Source organism: Microtus oregoni, unplaced genomic scaffold, assembly GCF_018167655.1.
Source record: "Microtus oregoni isolate MIOR12 unplaced genomic scaffold, Mior012 000022F_ref0000154, whole genome shotgun sequence".
NCBI classification, from domain to species: domain Eukaryota; kingdom Metazoa; phylum Chordata; class Mammalia; order Rodentia; family Cricetidae; genus Microtus; species Microtus oregoni.
In genome coordinates, this window is record NW_024543081.1 from 11,242,847 (window position 1) to 11,261,807 (window position 18,961).

Sequence of the window (18,961 nt, forward strand, 5' to 3'; positions counted from 1 at the left end):
ACACCAACACACACATATACACACCCACACACATCCACCCATTCATATCCACACGCACACGCACACACACACACACCCATCCATAGCCACACACCAGCACACACCAACACACACATTTACACACCCACACACATCCACCCATCCATATCCACACGCACACGCACACACACACACACCCATCCATAGCCACACACCAGCACACACCAACACACACATATACACACCCACACACATCCACCCATTCATATCCACACACGCACATACATCCACACACACACCCATCCGTATCCATACACCCACACACATCCATGCAATTTATTTATTCTTTACGATCTTTAAAATATTTTTTGCAGGGTATGGATGTCACAAGCCTTTAATACCAGCACTCAGGAAGGCAGAGGCAAGTGGATCTCTGAGTTTGACACCAGCCTGATCTATAAAGTGAGTTCCAGGACAGCCAGAGCCACACAGAGAAACCCTGTCTCAAAAAACAAAATTTAATGAATTAAATTTCATTAAATATTTTATTAATTTTAATAAATATTTATTACATGTAACTAAAAATAAATCTTGACTGAAAGAGAGAGAGAGAGAGAGAGCTTCTAAACATCATTTGTAGTCTCAAGGGATATGGTATATAAAAGAAATGGGGGATCCAGGATTAGAGGCACACACATTTAACCCCAGCACTTAAGAGGCAGAGGCAGGTGGCTCTCTGTGAGTTCAAGGTCAGTCTGGTCTATGTAGTGAATGCTAGGACAGGCAGCTCTATACAGTGAGGCCCTGTCTCAAAAAAAAAAAAGAAGAACGACAACACTGAAAGTATCAATAAGTTGGAAAACTGACTTCAGTAGCTTTGATTGGTCCCTGATTTTCCTGCCAGCCAACACTGGACAGAGAGAAGGACACAAAGTTTAGCAGACATGCAAATCCACCCTGTAGCTAATGTTCTCTTTGAGCACTCCCAACAGCAGCTGGCAGAGCTCGCCTCTCTGCAGACCCCAGAACGGCCGGCCACCTACCAAGCTTCCTGGAGAACTTCACCTTCATGTGGGGAACGATGACAAAGAGGCTGTGCAGAACTGAGAGGAAAACTTCCATCAGGCTTGGATGCATGGCCTCCTCCGAGTATCTCTGAAAGTACCAGAAGCGAGAAGACAACGCAGCACCAGGCCTGAGTCTCCGAAGAAGAAAAGACAGCTGCAGAAACCAGCATCAAATCTACCAGGTTGGGATAACCACTTCCATTTGACCAACACAAGAAAGTCTAGGGACTCTGAACTCACAGGCCTACACCAAAGGACTTGGCCAATAGATCATACCAGGTACTTTACCTCCCTGGCCTCTGCTCTATCCTCTTCCCCCAAACAAGAACAAGAACACCTATCTCCGAGAAAAAGATAAGTTATAATGTACAGAAGGCATTTCTAGGCCATAATGCAGGGTGACATATTTCTCTCACTACAGTTATAGTTTTAATATAGAATTCAATCTTCATTTTTATTTTTCCCAAAGACAAGGTTTCTCTGAATAGCCCTGGCTGTCCTGGAACTCAATTTGTAGACCAGGCTGGCCCCGAACTCAGAGATCCACCCACCTGTCTCTGCCTCCAGAATGCTGGGAGATTTAAGATGTCCACCACCATACCCAACTTCTGCCTTCATTTTTTTTTTCGTGTGATCCTTGGGCAGTCATGAGACAGCCTGATATAGTACTTCAGGATTGAGGTTAAAGGAATTTGTCTTCTATCAAACTCAAGCTCAATTTAGGGCTATTTCTGTATGCCCTTAGACAGTAACCTTCTTCCCTCCATGAGTCTCCTAAGTGTGAACAGCTGGGACCTTTGAGACATTATTCTTGGACATTCCAGTCCTTTAGTTTTAAAACAAAATATTTAAATATATATAAATTATTATAAAAGTAGTAACTGGGGGTAGTAAGACACACCTTTAATACTAATACTTAGGAAGCAAAGGCACGTAGATCTCTACAAGTCAGAGGCCAGCCTGGTCTACATAGCAAGTTCCAGGATCGCCAGAACTACACAGTGAGACTGTCCCCAAAACCACAAAACCAAAAAAAAAGTAGTATGTGCACTTATTAAAGAAAAATCTACAAAATAAAGGAAAGTAGGAAGCAGGAATAATATAATAATTCTATAATCTGCCCTGACTAACACGGGACTCTTGGCAGCTCACAGGATGCTCCAACCCTCAGGAGAGGACTCTGGATGACCCTAAAGCCAACCACTCTGTCCCCCCCAAACCTGTTTCCCATCGTCTTCTTCCAGGTCAACCATAAACAAAGCTCTCTGGGACCAGGTCTCATTTCAGATTGGTGTCTCTGATTTATGGAACACACATGTCCTTACTGAAGCCAGGATCAAAGACATTCACCGTTGCTAATTACTTGGGGGAAAAGCAAGAAAAGCTATGAATATGAAATTACATGTTCTTTCTTGGCACCGTAATGTGCTTGCTTTGCTTTGCTTTGCTCTTTCTTTCTTTCTTTCTTCTTTTTTTTTTTTGGCGGGGGGGCGCAGGGTCTCTCTACATAGCTCTGGCTGTCCTGGAATTTACTATGTAGACTAGACTGGCCTCAAAATCACAGAATTCCACCTGCCCCTGCTTCCTGAGTGCTGGGATTAGAGACGGGTGCCACCATGCCTGGCATGTACATGCTTTCTAACAGTAGAAGAGTACCATTTAAAAATTACGGAATATAGTTTAGTGTGGTGATATTTTGTTTGTGATCTAACAAATAAAGCTTTCCTGAAGATCAGAGTGCGGAGCTAGCCACTAGTTAGCCACAGATGCCAGGCAGTAGTGGGACACACCTTTAATCCCAGCACTCGGGAGGCAGAGAGAGACAATCTCTGTGAGTTCAAGATCACCCTGGGCTACACGAGATTGATCCAGTCTGAAAGAGAAACAGAGCCAGGCAGTCACAGGCCTTTAATCCCAGCACTAAGGAGGTGGAGACAGGAAGGATACGACTGGGCAGAGAGTTATATGCGGCGAGAGGAGACAGAAGCTCCAAGATTCAGTCTGAAGATTCGTGGAGCCAGGATCTTGTCCACTTTGGTCTGAGGATTTGGTACAGGTAAAATGTCTCTCTAGTGGCTGGCTCCTTTACTTCTCTGATCTTTCAGCATTTACCCCATATCTAACTCCAGGCTTTTGTTATTAAGACCAATTAGAATTCACGCTACAGTTTAGTGACAGCCACGTGTAAAGTCTGAGGCAGGGGAGAGATACAGGGAAAATTCTAATACCCTTCTCCCATGGCCACAGGGACAAAATTACATGTGACTGTAAAACAGGTACCACATTACAAACGTTACCTGCTACTGATTTCAACTCTTTTGTCAGATGAGTCTATTACTTTTATAATGAAACTCACTTTTCTTGTTACAACCAAAGTAAGGTGGCAGCAGGAATAGCATTGATAAGGGGCTAAGGACTAGCTGAGTGCTCCCTGAGATTCGTGCTGCCTATGGAGAAGAGCCTGCCATCATCACAGAGATGCCCTGTGGAGAGGAGCCTACCACCATCACAGGGATGCACTGGGAGTCACAGGAGGAGAGCCTACCAGCACCATAGAGATGCACTGGGAGGAGAGCCTACCACCATCACAAGGATGCACTAGGAATCACAGAGGAGAGCCTACCATCACCATAGGGATGCTCTGTGGAGGAGAGCCTACCATCACCACAGGGATAAACTATGGAGGAGAGCCTACCATCACCATAGGGATGCACTGGGAGTCACAGGCACTGAGAAGAAATTCTGAGAAGGCTTCCAAGGTGTCTTCCTTCTCTGCACCTGGAGCTGTGAAGGGATTCTCCTGAGTGGAAGGCTCGCCTTGGAATTCCACAGCCAACCTGAGAAATCAGTACATATGTTATTATTAACACCCATGCACTGCAAGAGAGGATGTATCCAAGGCTGGAGAGATGGCTCAGTGGTTAAGAGCACTGGCTGCTCTTCCAGAGGTCCTGAGTTCAATTCCCAGCACCCACATGGTGGCTCACAACCATCTGTAATGAGATCTGGTGCCCTCTTCTGGCATGTAGGCATACGTGTAGACATGTGTGTGTGTGTGTGTGTGTGTGTGTGTGTGTGTGTGTGTGTGTGTAATCTTTTAAAAAGAGAGAGAGGGCCAGGCGATGGTGGCGCACGCCTTTAATCCCAGCACTCGGGAGGCAGAGGCAGGCGGATCTCTGTGAGTTCGAGACCAGCCTGATCTACAGAGCTAGTTCCAGGACAGGCTCCAAAAGCCACAGAGAAACCCTGTCTCGAAAAACCAAAAAAAATAAAAAAAAATAAAAAGAGAGAGAGGATGTACCCTCTTAGACTGAGCTCATTCGGGGAAAGTATTCCCACCCTCAGGTGGGGGCAATTTTAAGAGTCCTCAATGAGAAGTTCAGGGCTTTAATTAGCCCTCCAAGTCTCTGCTGCCCCATTACATACGGCTCTTCCATACCCATGTGTACCCCCTGACCATCTCATGCTATCTGCTGATGCTCCTCTCCCTGCCTATAACACCTTCCTTGGATGTTATACAACTTAGAGAATTTGCACATATACCCAAAAGTGTCTCTTCTTGCAGACTGTCAGCTCCCTGTGGGCAGAAGTCACTCTGACATATCTCTCTATCTCCAGGTCTGGCACACAGATGTGACAAACATCTGTTTATGTGAAGTGTGTTCAGAAAAGAGTAATGGGTGACATCAGGCTAGTTTCAGGGAAGAACAAAACAAAAACAAATAAGACATAACTTCATGGGGGCTGGAGAGATGGCTCAAGGGGTTAAAAACACTGGCTACTCTTCCAGAGGATGCAGGTTCAATTCCCAGCACCTACATGATGGCTGTCAACCACCTGTAACTCCAGTTTCAGGGGATCCGCTACTCCCTCTCTCTTTCCTTCTTTCTCTCTCTTTGGTTTTTCGAGACAGGGTTTACCTGTGAAGCCCTGGCTGACCTGGAACTCATTCTGTAGATGAGGCTGATGTCAAACTCAAAGATCTACCTACCTCTGCCTCCCAAAAGCTGGAATTAAAGGCATTCATCACCACTACCTGGCTTGATACCCTCTCTTAGCTTCCATGGGTAATGTATGTACATGGTACACATACATACATTCAAGCAAAACACCTACATGCTACTCTGCCCTTTGCCTAAGACTCGCCAGACCCTACTCTCCAGCCTCAGGCTGCAGAGGCGGCCTACCTGCAGGCATTCCTGAACCCCTCCAGAGTGCTCAGGAGGAATTTTCCCATTCGAAGAGTGGCCTTCTCTGAGTTTCTACTGCAAGCATGGCCCTGGGGTGAGGAGGGGAGAGGAGATTATGAGTCACACCCCCACTCCACGTGCCAGCCGAGGCCTAGATGGCACAGGCCTCTCCTTCCCTCGCTGCAGCCTGCCCTGGACATACACCTAACTTTCCAAGGGATCGTGCTAATATCTTCACAAATCTGAGTAACTCCCTTAAAAATAATAGAGGCAATAACTTTAACCTCATGTGCCTAGCACCTCAAGAATGGTTCTTGGTCTATTACAAACAGAAAGGAAGCTATCACAGCAGGTGAACAATAGCTAAGTAGTTGTAACATCCATATTGTTGCTCCATAACACAAGAAAGCCCTCACTCCAGCAGTCTGAGAATACAAACCCTGAAAAACAGAGCATTCAGACTGAGAGCATCTTTCCTGATATCATAAGGCTATGAACCATTAAAAAAAAGCCAATAATTAGCCGGGCGGTGGTGGTGCACACCTTTAATCCTAGCACTTGGGAGGCAGAAGCAGGTGCATCTCTGTGAGTTCGAGGCCAGCCTGGGCTACAGAACTAGTTTCAGGAAAGCCAGGGCTCAAAAATAAAAACAGCCAATGATTACAACATAGTACCCATCAGTCAGATTCTTTCTAAGATCCTAAAGCGTCCAGTATGACATAATGTGAGAATGTTTAGCATACCTACAAGGTAGGGTTAGGAATGTGGCTTAGTGGGGAGGACTTGCCTTTTACTGATTCCCAGAAGCACAACAGTAAGCAAAAAAACAGAAACAAAACAAGGGAAAATGTAATTAACCCTGCTTGGATAGTAGATAAATTATTTTGGGACATTATGTAGCCGAGGCCAGCTTCAAACTCTTCAATCCTCCTACTTCAGCCTCTTGAATATAAGGATTATAGGTATGAGCCTTGCTTGCTAAGGTACCTTGAATATTTTTTTTCCGAGGAAAAAAAAATATCTCTGTAGCATTGGAACCTGTTCTGGAACTCACTCTGTAGACCAGGCTGGCATCAAACTCACAAGAGACCCGCCTGTCTCTGTCTGCCAAGTGAGTGCTGAGATTAAAGGCAGATGCCACCACCACTGCCCAGAGAAATTTTGGTCTTTAGAGAAAAGTGTTTAACCCCTGGGGCTTCAGTTTCTTCACCAATCAGAATGGAGATAGTTATCCTTACGCCTGTAAATTGGCACGGGAGGTGAGGTGATGTACAAATTACTTTTCTAAAGACAAGTTGTAGAGCTGGAGAGATAGCTCAGTGGTAAAGTGCTTGCCTAGCATGTACAAGGCCCTAGGTTCAATCCCCAGTATTCCAAAATAAAAAAAAAACTAATAAATAGGATAAGCAAGATGATGCATGCTTCCAGTCCCCATGGCAGAGAGAGAAAAAAAAAAGACGGACAGACATTAGGGCAGGGGCTTGCACTTCACTCACCAGGGGTCTCCTGTTCAACGGGGTCTGGGAAAACTCCATGCATCGACTCAGCATGGCTTCAAGCAAGGCCCGAAGGGCTCTGTATTGCACAGGCAGAGAGCTCTGATGGTCCTTCCTACAACCGTGGAGGCAAAAATAAGCTCGGAGAGGTAAGATAGCCCTAAAATCCACGCCCCAGAGTTTGGGGCATTGGGAGGCCCACAGCACATGCATAGCTTTCTGTACATGTTCACCCTCTGCAGTCACCTGCCTCGCCCGCCCGTGCAGGGAAGCCTAACAGCAGGGAACCTCACAGACTGATGCTGGGGACCAGACTAGGCCAGTCAACCAAGGTGGCAAGAGGGAAGGCCAGGGAACAAAACACGGAAACGGCCTTCTTTCTGACACACCTCTTTCTTTTAAAAGTCTGGGCCGTCCCAGGAAGGAAGATGCCATCCTGAGTGCGGGTCTTCCTACCCACATCAGTCGAGGCCGTCAGGACAGCTCTTCAGGAGAGGACTCCTGTTCAGGTGATTCTAATGTCTGGCAAGCTGACATTAAACCAATCACAATACTTAGGATATTATGAGATAATTTTTATAATTCAATTGGGTAGGGTTTTTTGTGTTCTTTTTTTTTTAAATTTTGGTTCCTGGGTTTTGGTTTGGTTTTTGCTATTTATTTATTTATTTATTTATGACAAGGTTTCTCTGTGTAACCCAGGCTGTTCTGGAACTCATTTTGTTGACCAGGCTGGCCTCAAACTGACAGAGATCCGCCTGCCTCTGCCTCCCAAGCGCTGGAATTAAAGATACATGTCATCACTGACTGGTTCAATTGCGTAGTTCTTTTTTGTTGTTGTTGTTTTTGTTTTTCCAGACAGGGTTTCGCTGTGGCTTTGGAGCCTGTCCTGGAACTAGCTCTGTAGACCAGGCTGGTCTCAAACTCACAGAGATCTGCCTGCTTCTGCCTCCCGAGTGCTGGGATTAAAGGTGTGTGCCACCATCGCCCGGCCAATTGTGTAGTTCTTGAGTGTGATTTCTGTAGACAACAATGTCTTGTCATAATGTTAGAAGACGGAACTGACCTGCAAATCTAAAGCATCTTGGGAAGTATCTTTCCTTGTCTTAGCTTGTTGGTGGTTGCCAGCAATCTCTGCATTCCTTGGCATTGCCCTAATTCTGCCCGTCTTCACAATGGTATCTTCTCCCTCCTCTTTTCCAAGTTACCATGTATCTAAATCATCCCTTTTAAAGTTTCATTTATTTTTATACATACAAATGTTTTGGTTGCATTTGTATTTATGTGCACAACATGTGGTGGCTGGTAACACTGGGGGCCGAGAGAGGGCATCAGACCCCCGGGAACTGCAGTTACAGACAGTTGTGACTGTCGTGTGGGTACTTGGAACTGAACCTAGGTCCTCTGGAAGAGCAACCAGTGCTCTTAACCACTGAGCTATCTCTCTAACCCCAATCCTCCACCCCAACCTTTTTGAAACAGCGTCTCACTCTTAGTTTGCTGGCTCAGAATTCACTATGTAACCCAGGCTAACCCTAAACTCTCAGAAATTCTCTTGTTTCAGCCTCCCAAGTACTGAGATTACAGGCATCACACCATCATGTCTGGATTGTGTTCTTTTGTTTTGTTTTGTTTTTTTGTTTTGAGATGGTGTCTCAAGTGGCTGGGGCTAACTTCAAATGCTCCCTATGTACCTGAAGATGGTCTTGAACTCCTGATTCTCCTATCTCCATCACCCAGTGTTAGGATTATAGGTAAATGCCACCACTGTAGCTTAGACAATAGTCCTTGAATTTGCAACCCCTGCTATATGACTTTATCTTAACTTGACAATATCCACAAGAGCACTGTGTCTGAAGACATACTCAGGTCTACATAGACAGGACTCTGGAAGGACTCTATTAAACTGAGTAGCGTAACTAGGGAACACTATCATCTCTCGTTCCTGGGTCCTTTGACACTAAGTGAGCTATTTGGCTTTCTAGTACGTTCTCAGCCAACTGCACATAGTTTACGCTTGGCCTCTCCTTCCTCCTTCTGGAAACCCCTTGTTCTCTTCTTTGATTGATTTTTGGCTTCTTGTTGTTGCTGTTTTGTTTTGGTTTTTAGGGTTTTTTTGTTTTTTGAGACAGAATTCTCTGCATAGCCCTGGCTGTCCTAGAACTCACTTTGTAGACCAGGCTGGCTTCAAACTCAGAGATCCACTTCCCAAGTGCTGGGATTAAAAGTGGGCACCACTACCACCTGGCCTTTGTTTAGTTTTTTGAGACAGGGTCTTGGTATGTTGCACAGACCATTTCTTTAAAAATTATTGATTGTCGTCTGTCATATACGTGTGAGCAGGAACGTCAGAGTCCATGCATGGAAGTCAGAAGGCAACTTTCAGGAGTGAGCTCTCTCCTTCCGACATGGTTTTCTGGGGACTGAACTCGGACCCTCGGCTTATGCTACAAGAGCTTTCGTCCACAGAGCCATCTTGCCAGGCCATGCAGATGGGTTTTCACTATCCTCAAGCAACCCTCCCAAGTGCTGGGATTGCAGGGGTGTACCACCGCATGAATGCTGGCCCTCTAACTTTTCCCTACAGTGATCCTCAAGCCCCGGGTCCCTTATATTTGGTGTGCGCTATCTGTGTTTCAGCTTCTTGCTTTCTTCATTCTCCTTCTAGTTTGTCTCCTGGAGCCGGACCACTCCATCTCAGAGCGACCACCTCAGCCAGCGTTTTGGGGGGTAAAGTCAACCCCTCGGCAGCCTGCAAATATGAATGACTCACTCACCTTCCTCCCCACCTCTCCCCAGCTCTGACCAAACATCTTTGCAGGTACCGCCGCTTCTTGTAACCTGCTAACTGAGCCAACTGCTGCTCCTCGGGATGCTCCCCTTGCCTTTCCACCCACCCTGTCTTTCCACAACCTGCCTTCCCTCAGCCCTCCAGGCACAGCTCAAATACCACCACCTGCTTGAGAGCTGCTTCCTGCCTTCTCCAAGCACAGCCCTCCTGTGCACGGGAGCCTGACTGCCATGACTTTTTACTCTAGCTGTGCCCTGGCATGGTGGGGACTTACTCATCTCATCCACCCTGGGATTCATGCTCCAGATTTAGAGATTCAAATCCAGGGAACCACAAAAGGAAGGAGAGAGAGAATCGAGTTATTGTAATGTAAATGTTATTTTTTTTTTTTGCTTCAATTTTTAGAACCACCCTGGAGTTAAATCACAAAGATTTTAAATATAAGGAAGGAAGGAACTAAAAATGTTAACAACCTTTACAATGTAAAAATAAAGTTACAGCTGACCGACCTTGAAAAGAAGAAGAGAGGGCTTGGTGGGGGATGTGGGGGCTGTTAAGAGAACGAGAACCAACAGATATTGCTTCAAAAACCGTATTTAGCTGACTGAGGTGGTACATGCTTGTATAATCCCAGTACTCAGAAGGCTGAGGCAGGATGCAAAGCAATCCAAGGTCATCTGCCACGCAGCAACTTTGAGGCCAGCCTGGATTATACCAGATCTTTCCTCAAAAAGAAACAAACAGAAACCGGGTGTGGTGGCAAAACCTTTAATCCTAGTGCTCAGGAGGCAAAGGCAAGAGAATCTCTGTGAGTTCGAGGCCAGTCTGGTCTACAGTGTGAGTTCCAGGACAGTCAGGGATATGTAAAGAAACCTTGTCTCAGAAAAGAAAAAAAAAAGAGGAAGGAACTATAGGAAATCAGGTGTGGGGCTCGTGCTAGTCCTAACACTTAGAAAGTAGAGACAGGAAAATTACTGTTTGAAGCCAACCTGGAGTACATGGTGGGCTACACCATGAGATCCAGTCTCAACAAAACAACAACAGCAACAAATGATAATAATGACTGTGGTACAAGAAAGCATCCCGGAAGCTGCCTGGCCTCCACAGACCCTCAGGCATGTTCAGTTCAGCCTGCCTCAGCCTCTCACCTCAGAAAAGCCGAAATGGCCCTCAGTGCTTCAGCGGCCACATCTACCACCGGGCTGCTCACGGCCTCCTGGAGGGCACGGTTGGCATCTCTGCACATGGCTGAGCTTGTGAACAGCCTGATCTCTTCTGGCTGCCTGTGAAACGGTAGGTGAGGAACGAGTGACTGATTCATCCCTGGCCCCACCAGGAATTAATGCTCACCTCTCCATCACCAGCCCTACCTGACATCTTTGCTTACCGAGTCAGAATTTCCGCAAAGAGCAGCAGGCCCTGCTTATGCAGTTCTGTGTTGGTCACCTGCAGGCTTCCCTGGAGGCTCCTGACCACTGCCTCAATCCCTGCCTCAGGATAACAGACCACAGACACGGGGTCAGCACTCTGTGGTTCTTCCATGAACCCACCCAGGAGAGGTGACATACCCTAAACAGAACCTACAGGCTGTATACAGGACCCTGATGCAGCTGAACTGATTCCTAAGACCGGGACTACAGGTACCCCTCAGGGACAGAGTGCTTGCCTAGCGTGTAAAGGCCTGGGCTCCATTACACCAGTGATGGGCGGGGTGGGGATAAGATGAGACCCAGGTGTGAGGTTTTCAAGGCCATGTCCTGATCTGTCTTATTCTATCCCCCTACTTCCACACAGACTCAAGCACAGGAGGGAGTCAGTGGCCCCTACTGATTAAGTCACCTCTTTCCCCTTCCTCCTCTGCTCCTCCACAAAGCCCCCAGCTCCATCCAGGAAGAGCTGGGAACCTCTCCCTCCTGAGCTCTTTTTGCTTCTGTTTAAGAGACTGCATTAAGTTGTATCGAAACTGCTTATTCACACCTCTCTTCCTTTCTTAGGCACACAGACCATGATATACGTATTTCTAAACTTCCTGGCCCCAGTCTGATACCCAACATAGATGAGAAACAGCACACAAAGTTGGACGGGTGGTGGTGGCACACACCTTTAATCCCAGCACTCAGGAGGCTGAGTCAGGCAGATCTCTGAGTTGAGACCAGCCTGGTCTACAGAGCGAGTTCCAGGACAGCCATAGCTAAACAGGGAAACCCTCTCACAAACGACCCTGAAAGGATGAACTGGAAAATCTAGAGATTAACTAGACGCTATTTTCTTTTTTTTTTTTTTTTTTTTTTGATTTTTGAGACAGGGTTTCTCTGTAGCTTTTTGGTTCCTGTCCTGGAACTAGCTCTTGTAGACCAGGCTGGCCTCGAACTCACAGAAATCCGCCTACCTCTGCCTCCCGAGTGCTGGGATTAAAGGCGTGCGCCACCACCGCCCGGCAAGAGATTAACTAGACGGACAGATATCTAGGTCACACACCAGAATGAATCCAAGGCTGAATCTAACTGTTTGAAATTGTGTTTGGGCTGGGCAGTGGTGGCACACATCTTTAATCCCAGGCAGAGGCAGGCAGATCTCTGTGAGTTCAAGACCAACCTGGTCTACAGCGTGAGATCCAGGACAGGCACCAAAGCTACAGAGAAACCCTGTCTTGAAATTGTGTTTGGTGTGAAGCTAGAATTCACTGAACGGCTAATAAGAATGCCCCTTCCTGACGAAGAGTCTCTACAGAAACACCTAGATACATTTACACATGGAATGAGTCTACGCTGCACCCCTAAAGTGGATGCCAGCCCCTCCACAGCCTCTGCGGCTGCGACCCAACCGCTGCCCATGACCCTGGAGTCGGCACGGGGCCCCTATTACCAACCATACACTGTGTGACACTTGGAAAAGAAGAGCGGTTCTTCTGCCAGGAGGATCAAGCAATTGTAGCTGGACCAGACGAGCACTTCGCTGGAAGCCGACAGATGCTCGAAGAGGAACTCTGGCCAGGGACGGAGAGGACAATGGATGACAGCTGGAGGTCGGGGCCCTTTAGCCACACATCCCCCCTTTCTCCTTCTGTCTGTCCACACACCCTTCTCCATCAGAACTGCCAATCCACAGATAAACCTTCAAAGTGCTCTCAGGGTCACAAAGGTCTTTCTTTTTTAACAGATGGAGAAACCGAGGACCCGAAAAAGCCACAGCCACAGTGAAAGCCATTTCTGCTTGGTAGCCACGGGAACTTGGGGTCTTCACACTCTCGGGAAGGGCAGATGGGCAGCAGCACAGTTTAGAAATAAAGAGCTTTGATAATCGGCCTCAGCTGCACGTTGCATATCTGCCAGCGACTGCTCTGGCTGGCTTGGAGTATCGTCTCCCTTCTCTGAACCTTAATTCTCCCCAGTTATCATTTACAGCGCTTCCACACTGAGCACATTCCACATCCTTCCACCTCCTTTACCAAAAGAGGTGCAACTATTCACAAGAGTCTGGTGAGTACTATGTAATGGTCTCCATTTATGTAAGTTTGTGTCTTTTCTAGGAAAAAGAATTAGTTTCCTAAACCATAAAATAAAGATGGGCTGGAACGCCCATCGGTGACAGAGTACCCACTTAGCATGAGCAAGGTCCTTGTTTGAAACCCTGACCACAAAAAGTAAAACAACCCAGATGGGTTCCACCATGTTTGACATCTGCAATAACCGCCAGGCTTATTTCCTGGTTCCTCAAAGCTCCTCAACAGACATTTGCCTTCCTGTCTCAGGTCCTTCTGCCACCCCCTGAAGGTCAAATGAATGGAAAGTCTCAGTAACAAACTGCTCAAGTCCATAAGTTAGTAGGAAGCCTACTTGACATATAGTTGACCTTAGCCCTGCCGGGTCCCTCCTGAGCGAGTTATCAGAGATCTTCTGACAAACCGCGGCTGCGGCCTCCCAGCTCTAGTCAAAATCCTCCAGTCCTCAGAAAGGAAGATCAGCGGCTCCCCATACCTGGGATGTCAGCATGAATGAAGGCAGCGGCATGCTTTGCGGGGGAGTGGACCAGCACGGCAGTTATACAGTGGGAGCTGGCCACCTGCAGGATCTCGTCTCTGGAGAGGAGAAACTGGAGAAACAGATAGCGAAAAGCGCCCCAGTCACGTCATCAAGAAGACCGGAGAGCCCAACCTAAGCATCTTAGGGCAGAAACCCAAATCATCATTGCTTCCATGTTGTGACACCGGGCAGAAGGAGAACAATCATAGACTATGGTAATGAGTCTCTGCCTGACTCAGGGGAAAACAGAGTGAAGGACTCAACGTGAAATCCAGCAGAGACACCCGGTTCTAAAAGGAGCACCAACTCATAAACGGGGATTCATTAGCAAAAACTCTTATCTGGCTCAGGCATTCGCTATAGTCACAACACAACAAGAGAAGAGTGCGCCACTGTGATCTTTGCTTTTCTGAGTGTGTCAAAAAGAGTTCGTGTAACTAGTCTGAAGCTATTGCTCTTGGCGAGAAGTGTTTACTAAACTGAACTTTGGCTGGATTTGGAATTTGGGTTTTGGGGGGGGGGGGGGTCCTGCTCCTGTCGGGCCCAATGAGGGCAGCTATGACTAAACTATGTGAACACCAATGCATCTGAGAGCAGCTGCTGTCCTTCTGGGAGCCCAGAAACCTAGGCTGTGGGAGGCAAAGGGTACCTTCGTGACCACCCTGCTCCAGGCAAAACTCCAGGACACAAAAACTTCCCTCAGTAGGCAACATTTCCCATCGATTTTCACAGCGAACTGTTGGAGGACCTACAGCACCCTGTGAGAGGATTTTAGGAACCTCTGTCCGGTTTCCCTTGGACCTTACTGCATGTGCCTTTTCCCTTCTTAATTTTGTCTTGTAGCCATTCAGTGTAAGAAGTCATTGCCAAAGGGGCTGGAGAGATGGCTCAGCGGTTAAGAGTGCTGGCTGCTCTTCCAGAGGTCCTGAGTTCAATTCCCAGCAACCATATGGCAGCTCATAGCCAGCCGTAATGAGTTCTGGTGCCCTCTTCTGGCCTTCAGGCATACATGCAGACAGAACACTGTATACATAATAAATAAATCTTAAAACAACAACAAAAAAAGTCATTGTCATATAATAAACACCCAGGCCAATGAGTTCTCTATGCAGATCATTAAGAAGAGGCAAAGCCAAGGTCAAACCATAACCAAATTTACCTCAAAGGTAAATTTGAGGTCTTAACCATAACTAAATTATCTCATCAAAACTTGGTTGTTTTGAGAGAGGTTGTTTGGGTTTTGCTTTGTTCTTTAGGGTTGTTGTTGTTGTTGTTGCTACTGCTACTGCTGTTGTTTTGAGGCAGGATCCCATGTGGCCCAGGTAATCTTGCATGCCTGATCCTGCCCCACATGCTACGCACATGCTCTACAATGGAGCTCCGACCCCTGGCCCACCACTACCTTTTTGAGCACCAAAGGCAGCGAGGTCTCTCTTGATGGCCGCTCAACACTCTCGGCACTCTCCACCAGCACCGACTTGCTCATGATCACGGACACAAAGAGATCATACTTCAGCAGCTGCCTTAGCAAACCTAGGGTGCAGAGGGGTTGACTGAGTTCAGAAGGGCACCAGGGTCCTCCCAAGATGGCCCCTCAGACAGCCCGAGAGACTTCTTGGGGTCTCCGTAGATGTGAAGTTGGGTTAGAAGGCTTAGGCATCAGTTTGCTGTCTGTGACCCAGCTTTCTCCCACAAACACCAGAGGAGAACCTACAACTGTAAGGCCTGTGAGTCTAGGAATTCAGCTGTGGCCTGGTCTGGCTTCCTGTTGCTATGATAAAACTCTGAACAGAAGCAACTCAGGGAGCAAAGCATTTCTTTGTCCTCTACTTCTACCTCAGAGTCCACCACTGAGGGAAGGCAGGGCAGGGACTCAAGCAGACCCAGTTAGGAACCATGTAAGAATGCTGATTCCTGGCTGGCTTTGCAGGGTACGCTCAGTTTGCCTTCTACAACCCAGGTCCGCCTACTCAGGGGTGGCACTGCCTACAGAGACCATCTGTAACTCCAGTCAAGAGGATCTGATTCCCTCTTCTGGCCTCTGCAGGCTCTTTGTGCATGTGGCACTTGGACATACAGAGAAACAGAACACTCATACACATAAAAATAAATACATCTAAAAAAAGCTTAAAAAATAAGAATATAACTGCATACCTATTTGGAGAGAAAGGCTCCAGAGAAGAGATAGGATTTAAAATGAGATTTCTCTCTTCTTTCCCTAGGCCAGCTCTGGGAGCAACCAGGATTTCAACTTAATGTCCCTCTGAATGCTAATCTTCTCTGATTCCAACACTGTCTTGTCACAAGCTATCCATCAGGCTGCTTCATGCCTGGTGCTTTTGCCCACGTTACTTCCCTCCCTCACATTCCCAAGCACACACAGGCTCAGTCTAAGCATCTTTCCCTATAGGAAGCTTCTCCTGCCCTCTGCCCTCCTCACCCTCTTTGCAGCTCTATGTCAGGATGCCACACTGTATCCTAGCTGTCCATGTCTGTTCTGCACATGGCCTGTGAGTCCCCACAGGATAGAAGCTGGGTCTGACCATCTTTGTGATCCAAGAGTCCAGCACACAGCCTGGCTCAGAATTAACATTCTCTGAGTGGCTGGGCTGTTCCTGACAGCTCTTGGCATAGACTGTGGAAAGAAGCTGTGGTCACATAGATGATGCTTTTCCCTCTAGCTCCTGGTCTGAAAGCAGCCCACACTCGGTTCCCTATGACAGCGTCAATCCACGCTGTCTGGAAACGGAAAGCTGGAGCTGACGTAGAGTCCAATCACCCGTGCCAACAAATACAGCAAACTAGACAGCTCACGGCTCAGAAGCATCCACCAGCTCCTGTGCATCCACGTAAGGAGCAGGACAAGAGACCTGAAGGCTAAACCGAGGCTCCTAAAATCCTCAAACAACCAGGCGTGGTGCCACAAATCTGGAAGACAAGGTTGAAGGCCAGCCTAGGCTATACACTGAGACCAGTCTCAAATGGAGGAGGAGGAAGAATAGGAAGAGAAAGAGGAAGAAGCCGCCTATATAACAAGCAGGGAAACCTGACCTTTACCCTGGAGGCCAGAAGAGAACATAGAGGATTTTTCGGACTAGGAGAGTGACTGTCCAGGAGATGAAAACTGTGTGGTATAACAATTAACCATGAAAGCAAATTCAGGCAGCAAAGATTCAAAGCAAAACATCCTCTATTTCCTTCATCTTTTTCTCCCAAAGACAACATTCTTAAAGAGCCACACCAAATGTAGGCATCTCTCACTATGAATCTTCTCTCCCTGACCTGCCTTCTGCCCTCTCCAATGTAGCAAACCTCAGCTCCACCTGCAACAGCCAGTATCGTAAGTCCTCAAATTCAAGAGCTTCTTCCTTAACCCGCCAACATCGTCTTACCCAGGCAGTTGAACTGTAGATCCTTTGTCTGGGCATTGTTCAGGGTGGAAAGGAAGAGGGGACACAGCTTCTCCCGGAAATGGCCTGCAAGCATCTCAGCTGCAGTAGGCGAGGAGTAGAGCTTCCCATAGAGGTAGCAGACGGAGGCCTGCACTGCCTCGTTGGGGTAAACCAAGCCCCTCAGCAAATGCTCCATCAATGTGCCTATCCAGAAAAGTAGAAGCAATCTTTTAAGTTTTGTTATTAATGTCGTGTCTGCGGGTGGGTTTGAGCATGTGAGTGCAGAGGGCAGGTGCCCAAGGACGGCAGAAGAGGGTGTCAGATCAAGAGCTACAGTCAGCTGTGTGCTACCGATGTGGGTACTGGGAACGGAACCAGTCTTAGTCGGTCAGCCATCGCTCCAGCCACAAACAAGGAATCTTACGTCAGTTACCATATACTCCAGACTAGGGGCTGGAGAAACGGCTCAGAGTTAAAGAGCACTTGCAGCTCTTACAGAGGACCTGAGTTCAGGTCCCAGCACCCACATCAAAGGGCTTGCACAACCGTATAACTCCAGTTCCAGGGGACATGACACTCTCTTTGGGCCTTCAGTGAGGTAATAGTGATTTCCCTACAAAAAAAACAAAAAAAAACGCTTCCTAAGTACACGACCAAAAGAGAAAGTCAGAACTTAAAGGACGACCCTCTGGGAGATATGATTTGCATGCCACAGATCTTTTCTAGAGTGTGTCTGGGTCTGTGAGTAGTGGGTAGAGGGCTTGCCTGGAAACCTGATGACATGAGCTTGGTCTCCAGATCCCACAGGCTGGCAGAAGAAAATGACTCCCAAGAGTTGTTCTCTGCATCCCACAAACTGTCTAGGCACGTACATCGCTGCACACACTTGTGCACACAAACAAACACTCTAATATAATGTAAAGGTGCTTCTATGTCCCAGAACTAATTTGTTTTTTCACCCAGAAGGAAGGTCATGATAAGCCCTTAGTTCATTTGTAGTGCACACCTCTAATTCTGGTATCCCCTAGACCAGAGTCAAGAAACTCGGAAACTGTTTTGTTTTTTTGTTGTTGTTTTGTTTTCAAACTGAACAATATGAAGCACATACTGCAGATTGAAAAAAAAAAAAACAAGCCGGGCTGAGATGGCGCACGCCTTTAATCCCAGCTCTCGGGAGGCAGAGGCCAGCCTGTGAATTCAAGGCCAGCCTGGTCTACAAGAGCTAGTTCCAGGACAGGAACCAAAAAGCTACGGAGAAACCCTGTCTCGAAAAATCAAAAAAAAAAAAAAAAAAAAAAACAAGCAAGCAAACAAAAACAATAAGGAAAGCAATGCCTTCCCAAGTATGAGCACACAGTTAACAGGACACTCAAGTGGCAATGTGACCAAAGCAGGTAAAGGGTAGGAGCCACCCTCTCCATAGGAAACTCACCATGCTCCCTTACAAGCTCATCCGCCAAACCAGAAACGGCATCCACCAGCTTGCCGAGAAGAGTCATGATGGCCAGGCTGCCTCCCATGGAGGGCATGCAACACAGCTGCAGAAAGTGAACACGTCAGATTCATGGCTAGCCTCCAGTGATGACTTTGCCCTACCCAGACTAGTGCCTGTTATGCCTGTCTCTCACCACAATTAACTTTAGCTAAGTCTCCATTCAACTGGGAGCACCTGGAGGAGGGGACCAAGTCAGATTCCTCTCCAAGGCCTCAGAACCTGGCTCAGTACACTCTTGTTAAACTGTACTAATATTACCATATTCTGGTTTGGGAATGTAGCTTGGTGGCTGAACACTTGCCTAGCATGCTTGAGGTCCTGGGCTCAATCTACACACACACACACACACACACACACACACACACGTAACAAAATGGTTTAAAAATGCAAAATCTATAAATAGGTAAGGTGTTTTTTTGTTTTGGGGGTTTTTGTTTTGTTTTTTTTCGGTTTTTTTTTTTTTTTGCTTCCTTTAGAACCAGAAACTGGAAGATAAAACCTGGAAGTCTCATAAAGATAAAACACTGAC

The 18,961-nt window shown here is 47.1% G+C and overlaps 1 protein-coding gene across 1 annotated transcript in view; it reads right to left on the bottom strand.

The window, feature by feature from the left end:
* The window catches only part of Mei1 (meiotic double-stranded break formation protein 1), a 61,394-nt gene that overhangs the window by 29,164 nt on the left and 13,269 nt on the right, over window positions 1-18,961 (bottom strand). Inside the window, exons 5-15 of the mRNA XM_041672379.1 lie at window positions 18,370-18,475; window positions 16,938-17,141; window positions 14,948-15,078; window positions 13,501-13,615; window positions 12,393-12,509; window positions 10,911-11,010; window positions 10,672-10,806; window positions 6,733-6,847; window positions 5,234-5,325; window positions 3,742-3,883; window positions 1,023-1,134 (exon numbers count right to left, since the gene is read on the bottom strand). Of these exons, the coding sequence (XP_041528313.1) occupies window positions 1,023-1,134; window positions 3,742-3,883; window positions 5,234-5,325; window positions 6,733-6,847; window positions 10,672-10,806; window positions 10,911-11,010; window positions 12,393-12,509; window positions 13,501-13,615; window positions 14,948-15,078; window positions 16,938-17,141; window positions 18,370-18,475 (1,369 nt within the window). The remainder of the gene's footprint in view (window positions 1-1,022; window positions 1,135-3,741; window positions 3,884-5,233; window positions 5,326-6,732; window positions 6,848-10,671; window positions 10,807-10,910; window positions 11,011-12,392; window positions 12,510-13,500; window positions 13,616-14,947; window positions 15,079-16,937; window positions 17,142-18,369; window positions 18,476-18,961) is intronic.